The 10414-nt window shown below is 41.4% G+C and overlaps 1 protein-coding gene across 3 annotated transcripts in view; it reads left to right on the top strand.

Annotated features, from left to right (window-relative positions):
- Window positions 1-10414, top strand: part of bbs7 (Bardet-Biedl syndrome 7) — a 64387-nt gene that overhangs the window by 17716 nt on the left and 36257 nt on the right. For all 3 annotated transcript variants that reach the window (XM_078211441.1, XM_078211452.1, XM_078211463.1), the window contains exons 9-10: window positions 3666-3750; window positions 7241-7343. In XM_078211441.1, the coding sequence (XP_078067567.1) occupies window positions 3666-3750; window positions 7241-7343 (188 nt within the window). The remainder of the gene's footprint in view (window positions 1-3665; window positions 3751-7240; window positions 7344-10414) is intronic.

Raw genomic sequence — 10414 nt, forward strand, 5'->3', positions numbered from 1 at the left:
TTTTTATTGGTCTTTTCTGCAACCTTTCTCAAGCCTTCACATTCTTTCTAAAGTACTGTACCCAGAATTGGACAAAATACTCCAGTTGAGGCCGAGTCAACATAAAAGTTAATTGTAATTTCCTTTCTTTTGTACCCCTGCCTCCATTTATAAAGCCCAGAATCCTGTATGCCGTTGTAAACTTTCTCAAGTTACCTACAATGATTTGTACACATATATTCCCAGGTCACTCTTCCTGAACACTCTTTCTATTCCTCCTTCTTCTTCCTACCTAAATGTATAATTTCAGAGTGTTAAATTTAATCCGCCCATTCCATCGGCTTGTCTGTTTTGATCATTCATGGGATGTGAGCATCTCTGGCAGCATTCCTAATTATCCTTGAGAACATGGTGGCTAGCCACCCTCTTAGTGATATATTTCTAAGTCACAATGTTGTGTTGGAATTTACAGGTGCTGATGTTCTCATGTACCTGCAACCTCCTTTTTCAAGGTAGTAGAGGTCACAGATTTAAAAAGTGCTGTTGAATGAACCTTGGGAAGTTGCTGCAGTACATCTTGTAGATGGTATACACCACTACCATGTGCACAGGTGGTGGAGGGAGTGAATATTTGGATGGGTTGAAAATCAAGTGGACTGTTTTGTTCTGGATGGTGTTGAGCTTCTAGAGTGTTGTTGGAGCTATACTTACCCAGGCAAGTGGATAAGTTTTTGTGGACAGGCCAACCGGGCAATGTCAAATTGTGGGTAGATGTCAATGATGTAGCTGTACTGGATTAGCTTGGCTAGGGGCGTGGCTAGTTCTGGAACACAGGTCATCAGTACAACAATTGTGATGATTCAGGGCCTGTAGCATTTGATGTATTATCAAGTAAAGCCTTGCTCCTGGTAATGACCCTGAGGGAACATCACTGTTGAGCTTCTTGAAAATGTTTAACTGAAAGTTGCTTCCCTGGCTGGGCATCTAGAACACAGGCAGAGTTGTAGAGTTTCAGAGTAAGGGGCTAATCATTTTGGACTGAGATGAGGAGAAACTTGTTTACTCAAAAGGATTGTGAATCTTTTGGAATTGTATGACTCAGAAGTTTGTGATGCTCTTACTGTTGAATATATTTAAGGTGAAGATGGATAGATTTTTGGTGTCTCGGGGAATCTACAGAGATATGGGGAGCAGGCGGGAAAGTGAAATTGAGGCTGTGGATCAGCCATGATCATTGAATGGCAGATTAAGTTCAAGGGGCCATATGGTCTTCAGCTCCTATTTCCTATGCAAAAAAAAGAAAAAAAATCTTAACTTTTTTTTGTTAATTTGTGGAACATGGGTGTCACTGGCTATGATGTGGAGATGTCAGCATTGGACTGGGGTAAATACAGTAAGAAGTCTCACAACACCAGGTTAAAGTCCAACAGGTTTATTTGGTAGCAAAAGCCACTAGCTTTCGGAGTGCTGTTCCTTCATCAGGTGAGTCTCACCTGATGAAGGAGCAGCGCTCCAAAAGCTGGTGGCATTTGCTACCAAATAAACCTGTTGGACTTTAACCTGTGTTGTGAGACTCCTTACTGTGTCATTGGCTGGCCAGTATTTATTATGTGGAGATGTCGGCATTGGACTGGGGTAAGCACAGGAAGAAGTCTCACAACACCAGATTAAAGTCCAACAGGGTTATTTGGCAGCACAAGCTTTCGGAGTGACTCACCTGAAAGAAGGAGCCTGAGACTCCGAAAGCTTGTGCTGCCAAATAAACCTGTTGGACTTTAACCTGGTGTTGTGAGACTTCTTACAGTATTTATTGCCCACCCTTTGTTGCCCTTGAGCTGTGTAGCTTGGTAGGCCATTTCAGAGGGCAGCTGAGAGTCAACCACATTGCTGTGGCTCTGGATTCACAGGTAGGCCAGACTGGGTAAGGATGGCAGATTTCCTTCCCTGAAGGACATTAGAGAACCAGATGGGTTTTTCTGACAATCGACAATGGTTTCATGGTCATCAGTAGATTCTTAATTCCAGATATTTTTGTAGAATTTGAATTCCACCATCTGCTGTGGCGGGATTCGAACCTGGGGTTTCTGGATTAATAGTCTAGCGATAATAGCACTAGGCCATTGCCTAGGTTTGGGATGACAAGATGCATTTAATTTTGAATGCACTGTAACATGGATCTCAACTTGACGTTGATGATTTATGTGTGCTTTGTGAGATCCTACCCAGAACAAAGGGCAAAGTTAAATTTGGAGTGCACATCACATTAAACAACTGGTGCTTTATTACAGATAGGTGCTAGATAAAGCCGATGTGAACTTTGGAGAGATCTAAAATCAGGAATAATGTGAAAGTATATTTTTTTCAAGGAGCTTTGTAGGATGAGGATAAATACTCATCTTGGATTACACTGAACAATACAAAAAAGCATCACTATAATACTATTTTAATGAGTCATAAACTTAAAATCATTGTGGCTGCTTCTTACTAATTATTCTTATTGGTTAGATTTCAACTTGGATTGCTTACTACATAACATTCAATGTTTATGTAAAAGATTCACTAGATAACCAAGTTTGTGTTCATTTCATGAGTTTCCTGAGTTTTGTGTACTGCAAGTATAGTAAAGTACTGTAATGCAGATTAAAAGATGATATAAACCAAAAGCAAAACTGAAATGTTGGAATTGTGAAAATAAAGCAAAAATTGCTGGACACGCCCGGAAGGTCAGTTAGCATCAGTGTTAGAGAACAGATAAGTTCATGATTAATGTGTAGACCTTTCATCAAAATTGGAAGAATTTAAAGATGAACAGCATTTAAAAAGGAACAATACAAAGGTGGGAGCAAAAATGCACACTTTCACATGTTCCCACTCTTGCTCATGTGATGGAATGACGTGAGAAATGGAAAATATGATAATTAAGTAGCTGAAGTGGAGTTAACGTGAAAATGGGAGACATAATGAAATACATTAAATATGAGATGCTGAGAGACAGAGTAACTGAAAGAATAATTTGGTGAAACTTGGATAGAAATAGTAGCAAGAGAAACTGACAAAATGGAAAGTAATGCAAGAACCCAGGAGATGTAGAAAGGTGGTTGACACCACCTTGTCAGCTGCTGCTTTCACATTTCTGGTTCACAGGAGTTCAGTTCATTGCTTTACTGTTCCCCAACCTATGAGCTTACAATCTGTATTGTGTGACCTGGGGAACATCATCAGAAGATGTGGGTGCCTCACTTCTTGATCCCGAAAACCTCTTCACCAGCTATAAGGCTCAAATTAGGCATGTACTGATATATTCGCCACTTGTCTGGATGAGTGCTGATGCAGCAATACTAAAGAAACCTGAAAGGACAAGGCGGGTCAATTGTTCACCCTTGCCACTGGATTCAGTGTCCAGCCCCTCAGTCACTGATGCTTTGTAGCTGCACGCCAATTTCCCTAGCTGTTGGGAGGGAATGTGACAAATGGAATTATGTTCAAGCTACTCCTTTTCATTAACATTTAGAGACATTGAAATGGGTTGTTTGCTGACCATTTCCGTGGAAGGGGAAATGGATAACTAATCCTGAAGAGAACAGCTTCTAAACTGTAAAAAATATATTTTTGTATTTATTTGAGGAAATAAAAAGCTGTAAGTTCAAATATTTATGGATATTTAAATGTTTTTGTGTGCATTCTAGACTTTGTCTGAAAGCATCACCTCCATTCAAGGAGGCTGTGTTGGAAAAGAGGGATATGATGAAGTTTTGACTGCCACATATACAGGTAAGAAAATAAATTAACTGTTTTCCATTTTTAGAATTTGCTATACTTTAATGAAACAAAAATTAATCTGTGGAACTACTTCAGTGATTCAGTGTCCAAATGCTTTAGCTAAAGTGGTACTGAACCATAGATCCGAAACTTATCAGATTTTGATGGTTGAAGTCATTTTCAATGGAGCAATAGCACAGTTGGCTTCATTCTACCTGGTCTATGAGGTATCAGCTGTGCTTCCCATTCCTGATTGCGCGCGTGTGTGTGTGTGCGCGTGTGTGTGTGCGCGTGTGTGTGTGCGCGTGTGCGTGTGCGCGTGCGCGTGCAGGAACAGGCCCTTCAGCTCTCCAAGCCTGCACCGACCATGCTGCCTGACTTACCTAAAACCCCCTACCCTTCCAGGGACCATATCCCTCTATTCCCATCTCATTCATGTACTTGTCAAGACACCCCTTAAAAGTCACTACTGTATCCGCTTCCACTACCTCCCACGGCAACGCGTTCCAGGCACCCACCACTTTGTGTAAAAAAAAATCTGCCTCGCACCTTAAACCTATGCCCCCTAGTAATTGACTCTTCCACCCTGGGAAAAAGCTTCTGACTATCCACTCTGTCCATGCCTCTCATAATCTTGTAGACTTCTATCAGGTTTCCCCTCAACCTCTGTCGCTCCAGTGAGAACAAATCAAGTTTCTCCAACCTCTCCTCATAGCTGATGCTAAGACAGGATTGTGATTTGTAATGATATCTCTAATGATGAAATAGTCTGCTGATACTCTGATTAAATCAATGTATGAAGAATGGTCATGATATAGTCATCAATTGTAGAACTGCACCTTCAGATAACTCTTTGCCTAAAGAAAAGGAAATTGAGGAATAGTTTATTTTTTTAGCTGTATAGGTTTTATTTGGATAGGTTTCTTCCTGGTTAAGATTGTCAAGAAGTTTGGCAATAATAGAAATTAAACGAGCAACTAATAATACCCGTCTTTTTTGGCACAAATATTATTTCCAAAATAAACTTTTAAAGTTTTAAATGATGAGAATATAAACAACAACAATATTCGTATTGTGTCTTTGTTGCAATAAAACATACCAAGGTGCTTCGCAGAATTGTAATCTGACAAAAATTGACATTGAACTAAAGGAGGAGAGGTGACTAAATTAGGACATGATTGACTGTTCACTTGATCAAAGATCTAGGTTTTAAAGTAGAGAGAAGTGAAGCGGCTTAGACAGGAATTCCAGAGTTTTGGTTTAGATAGTTGAAGGCACTGTCACCAGTGTTAGGGAAGTGGGTGAAATATAATGGCCTGAGTGGGTGAATGCAGAATTCTCAGGAGGATTATATAGCTGGGCAGGCTACACATTTGGATGGATGAAGGGCATTAAGGGCCTTTAATTAAAGGATGAGAACTTCTCAATCAATCCGCTAGTGGGCTTTGTGCCAGTGAGCACAGTGGTGAATGGTAATTGTGACTAAGTATGAGTTAGGTTGTGCCTGAGATCGTGCCCAGGGAAATGTGGAATTGGTGGTTAAGGAATGGAGCTTGCAGGGTTCAGTGTTTCTAATATTGTTTAAATGTAAACAATATTATTTTTGGCTCATGCAGAACTGGATGTTGAATAAAAAGTATGACAACATAGAGGCAGTGGATAGGTTGCAAGGAGGTAATGAGGTAGAATAGAATCAGTGAGATATATCAGTATATATGTGAATCCTGACTTCCTGATGTCACCAAGTGGCAAAATGCAGATGAGAAGTATGAATGGGCCAAGGATCAATTCTTGTGAAACTCTAAAGATAATACTGTAGGGTGAGGGGAGAAACTATTGTAGGATATTTTGTAACTACAACTGAATTGGAAAGAATGAAATCCAGCAAGGACAATACCAACTTAGCTTGAAAATGTAGGAAATATGTTGGAGGAGGAAACTGGATAGTTTTGTCAAATGCTTTAAACAGGTTCAGAATGATGAAACGGGATAATATATCACAGTCCAAGAGGATGCAATTTATGACTTTGGTAAGGGCCATTTCAGCTTTATGCTAAGGTAAAATCTTTTTGTAGATGTTTAAGCATGGATTAGGAGGCAATCACACATTCAAGTACTTTGGAGAGGAATTGGAAATTGGGTGTGCAATATTACTGTGATGATAGTGCAATTGATATAGTTTTTTTATGTTTAAGAATGTTTAAAAATTCAGCTTTATTCTACAGGTAGTCGGTATGTTTGGATAGAATGCATCTCAGATGCTGGGAGAGCAGGATGATTACACATTTCAGCCTTGCAAGTGTTTATTTTAAGTAGTTAATGGATTTTTGTTTACTTAGGTTCCCCTGGATTTATGATTAGAGTGATTAACAGTCATGCGATGATGTGGTTTATATGCAGTCCTGCGTCTGTAGCAGAGTGAAAGAGGCTTCTGCAGTTTAGAATTGCAGTTCTGGCTTGGAATTACTCTTTTTCTCTCTGAAAGCTTTAAGACTGTCTACACTCATTATAGCAAGTATACTTATGGTTGCTAACTGTATTTTAAGTAGCATTTAAGTCTGTAAGAGGCATGTTGCTTATTTGGAACTGAAACAGTGATAAGTTAGAAATTAAAGTTGTTTCCTTTACATTTTTAAATATTGTTCAACTGTTAATAGTTAAGCTGCTTCATTTGTTATATTTAAACTGTGTTATTAAATAAAATTTGTTTTGCCATAAAAGATCCCTAATTTGTCAGTGGAATTACTCCTGGAGTGAACCATCTTATCTTCACATTTATGCCAAAATAGAAAAATTGTTGGGGTGTAGTCTGGCACCCTAAGGTAGCTTGGGGTTCTGGTCCAGCACCCTAACAATAGTTTATATTGCAGAGGAACTGGAAGTGTGTTTTTGAGTAAGGGGTGATAAAAGCTGATTTTAGGAAGTTGGAATAATTTACAATATCAGCTAGCATGGTGAACAGGAAGTGAAGGTGAGTGGTCAGCAGTTTAGTGAGAATAGAGTTGGAAGTGTGGGTCTCAGGGGCAAGATGGATTTGGTGAGGAAATGAGGAATAAATTAGAAAAATGTGAGTCCAAGCTGGGGTGAGGAAACCTTAGGAGAAGCTTGGTGGGCTAAATTCATCCTGAAGTAATGCACAATATCTGATTTGTAATGTTTCTTTTTAGTTCAGCATGTCCTTACTTTGATCAAATGAAAAGGTAAAATTGACCAAGAGAAATAGACCTATCTAACACACCTATGTGTATTGCCTCTTGGAAGTCTATTTTTTTTCCCCAGATAAATCAGTAGTTGCAGTACTGGAGCAACTACCTGCCAAATACATTTATAAAAAATGATAGATTTTATATTTTGAACTGAACCCTAGAATTCTTATCAGTGGCTGTTTTATGTTTGATAAATTTGAGCTTGAGTTTGTTTGTGGATGTTTGCACCAGGATTATTATTTTAATAGCTAATGTCTGTTGTGTTGTTATTTGCTATTTATATGTTTGGTTCTTAGGCTGGGTGATGGGTCTAACAACGGAACCAATTCAGAGAGAGGCAGGGCCTTCTGACGATCTGAAGATAAACCAGGAGATGCAGAATAAAGTCATGAATATCAGGTCTGAAATACTAGTACTGTTTTTAATATAAAAAATAGAACATAGAACATAGAACAGTACAGCACAGAACAGGCCCTTCGGCCCACGATGTTGTGCCGACCTTCATCTGAAACCAAGATCAAGCTATCCCACTCCCTACCATCCTGGTGTGCTCCATGTGCCTATCCAATAACCGCTTAAATGTTCCTAAAGTGTCTGACTCCACTATCACTGCAGGCCGTCCATTCCACACCCCAACCACTCTCTGCGTGAAGAACCTACCTCTGATATCCTTTCTATATCTCCCACCATGAACCCTATAGTTATGCCCCCTCGTAATAGCTCCATCCACCCGAGGAAATAGTCTTTGAACGTTCACTCGATCTATCCCCTTCATCATTTTATAAACCTCTATTAAGTCTCCCCTCAATCTCCTCCGCTCCAGAGAGAACAGCCCCAGCTCCCTCAACCTTTCCTCATAAGACCGACACTCCAAACCAGGCAGCATCCTGGTAAATCTCCTCTGCACTCTTTCCAGCGCTTCCACATCCTTCTTAGAGTGAGGTGACCAGAACTGCACGCAATATTCCAAATGCGGTCTCACGAAGGTCCTGTACAGTTGCAGCATAACCCCACGGCTCTTAAACTCCAACCCCCTGTTAATAAAAGCTAACACACTATATGCCTTCTTCACAGCTCTATCCACTTGACTGGCAACCTTTAGAGATCTGTGGATATGGACCCCAAGATCTCTCTGTTCCTCCACAGTCTTCAGAACCCTACCTTTGACCCTGTAATCCACATTTAAATTAGTCCTACCAAAATGAATCACCTCACATTTATCAGGGTTAAACTCCATTTGCCATTTTTCAGCCCAGCTTTGCATCCTATCTATGTCTCTTTGCAGCCTACAACACCCCTCCACCTCATCCACTACTCCACCAATCTTGGTGTCATCAGCAAATTTACTGATCCACCCTTCAGCCCCCTCCTCTAAGTCATTAATAAAAATCACAAAGAGCAGAGGACCAAGCATGACCAAAATGTTTTAACTCTTGTGATGATACTGTGTCTTTAACAGATGTATTTATATCATGTTTCTTGTTTGGTATGTTTAAAATTCAGCTCTGTTTTACACGATGCAGATTTGTCTGAGCATCAGGCAGCTCACAATGCAGGCGAATGATTGATTTTAGGACAAAGAAAATTACAACACAGGAATAGGCCCTTTAGTTAGGGATGTGTTTGTTTTAATTTGAATGAATGCTTTTTTGTTTATATGGTTATTCCCCTGATGTTTCAGAGTAGGGTTTTGATTCGGTTGATTGATACAGCCATGTGCTTAAGGGGAGAAACTAAACTTACAGTTACTGCTGTGTTCTGAAAGAACCCCCCCTCTCTTTCTCTCTCTCTCTTTCTTTCTCTCTCTCTCTCTTTCTTTCTCTCTCTCTCTCTCTCTTTCTCTCTCTCTCTCTCTCTTTCTTTCTTTCTCTCTCTCTTTCTCTCGCTCTCTCTTTCTCTCGCTCTCTCTTTCTCTCGCTCTCTCTTTCTCTCGCTCTCTCTTTCTCTCGCTCTCTCTTTCGCTCGCTCTCTCTTTCTCTCGCTCTCTCTTTCTCTCGCTCTCTCTTTCTCTCGCTCTCTCTTTCTCTCGCTCTCTCTTTCTCTCGCTCTCTCTTTCTCTCGATCTCTCTCTTTCTCTCGATCTCTCTCTTGCTCTCTCGATCTCTCTCGCTCTCTCGATCTCTCTCTTGCTCTCTCGATCTCTCTCTTGCTCTCTCGATCTCTCTCTTGCTCTCTCGATCTCTCTCTTGCTCTCTCGATCTCTCTCTTGCTCTCTCGATCTCTCTCTTGCTCTCTCGATCTCTCTCTTGCTCTCTCGATCTCTCTCTTGCTCTCTCGATCTCTCTCTTGCTCTCTCGATCTCTCTCTTGCTCTCTCGATCTCTCTCTTGCTCTCTCGATCTCTCTCTTGCTCTCTCGATCTCTCTCTTGCTCTCTCGATCTCTCTCTTGCTCTCTCGATCTCTCTCTTGCTCTCTCGATCTCTCTCTTGCTCTCTCGATCTCTCTCTTGCTCTCTCGATCTCTCTCTTGCTCTCTCGATCTCTCTCTTGCTCTCTCGATCTCTCTCTTGCTCTCTCGATCTCTCTCTTGCTCTCTCGATCTCTCTCTTGCTCTCTCGATCTCTCTCTTGCTCTCTCGATCTCTCTCTTGCTCTCTCGATCTCTCTCTTGCTCTCTCGATCTCTCTCTTGCTCTCTCGATCTCTCTCTTGCTCTCTCGATCTCTCTCTTGCTCTCTCGATCTCTCTCTTGCTCTCTCGATCTCTCTCTTGCTCTCTCGATCTCTCTCTTGCTCTCTCGATCTCTCTCTTGCTCTCTCGATCTCTCTCTTGCTCTCTCGATCTCTCTCTTGCTCTCTCGATCTCTCTCTTGCTCTCTCGATCTCTCTCTTGCTCTCTCGATCTCTCTCTTGCTCTCTCGATCTCTCTCTTGCTCTCTCGATCTCTCTCTTGCTCTCTCGATCTCTCTCTTGCTCTCTCGATCTCTCTCTTGCTCTCTCGATCTCTCTCTTGCTCTCTCGATCTCTCTCTTGCTCTCTCGATCTCTCTCTTGCTCTCTCGATCTCTCTCTTGCTCTCTCGATCTCTCTCTTGCTCTCTCGATCTCTCTCTTGCTCTCTCGATCTCTCTCTTGCTCTCTCGATCTCTCTCTTGCTCTCTCGATCTCTCTCTTGCTCTCTCGATCTCTCTCTTGCTCTCTCGATCTCTCTCTTGCTCTCTCGATCTCTCTCTTGCTCTCTCGATCTCTCTCCTGCTCTCTCGATCTCTCTCTTGCTCTCTCGATCTCTCTCTTGCTCTCTCGATCTCTCTCTTGCTCTCTCGATCTCTCTCTTGCTCTCTCGATCTCTCTCTTGCTCTCTCGATCTCTCTCTTGCTCTCTCGATCTCTCTCTTGCTCTCTCGATCTCTCTCTTGCTCTTTCGATCTCTCTCTTGTTCTCTCGATCTCTCTCTTGCTCTCTCGATCTCTCTCTTGCTCTCTCGATCTCTCTCTTGCTCTCTCGATCTCTCTCTTGCTCTCTCGATCTCTCTCTTGC

The sequence above is a fragment of the Mustelus asterias genome, chromosome 1 (genome assembly GCF_964213995.1).
Source record: "Mustelus asterias chromosome 1, sMusAst1.hap1.1, whole genome shotgun sequence".
NCBI lineage: Eukaryota > Metazoa > Chordata > Chondrichthyes > Carcharhiniformes > Triakidae > Mustelus > Mustelus asterias.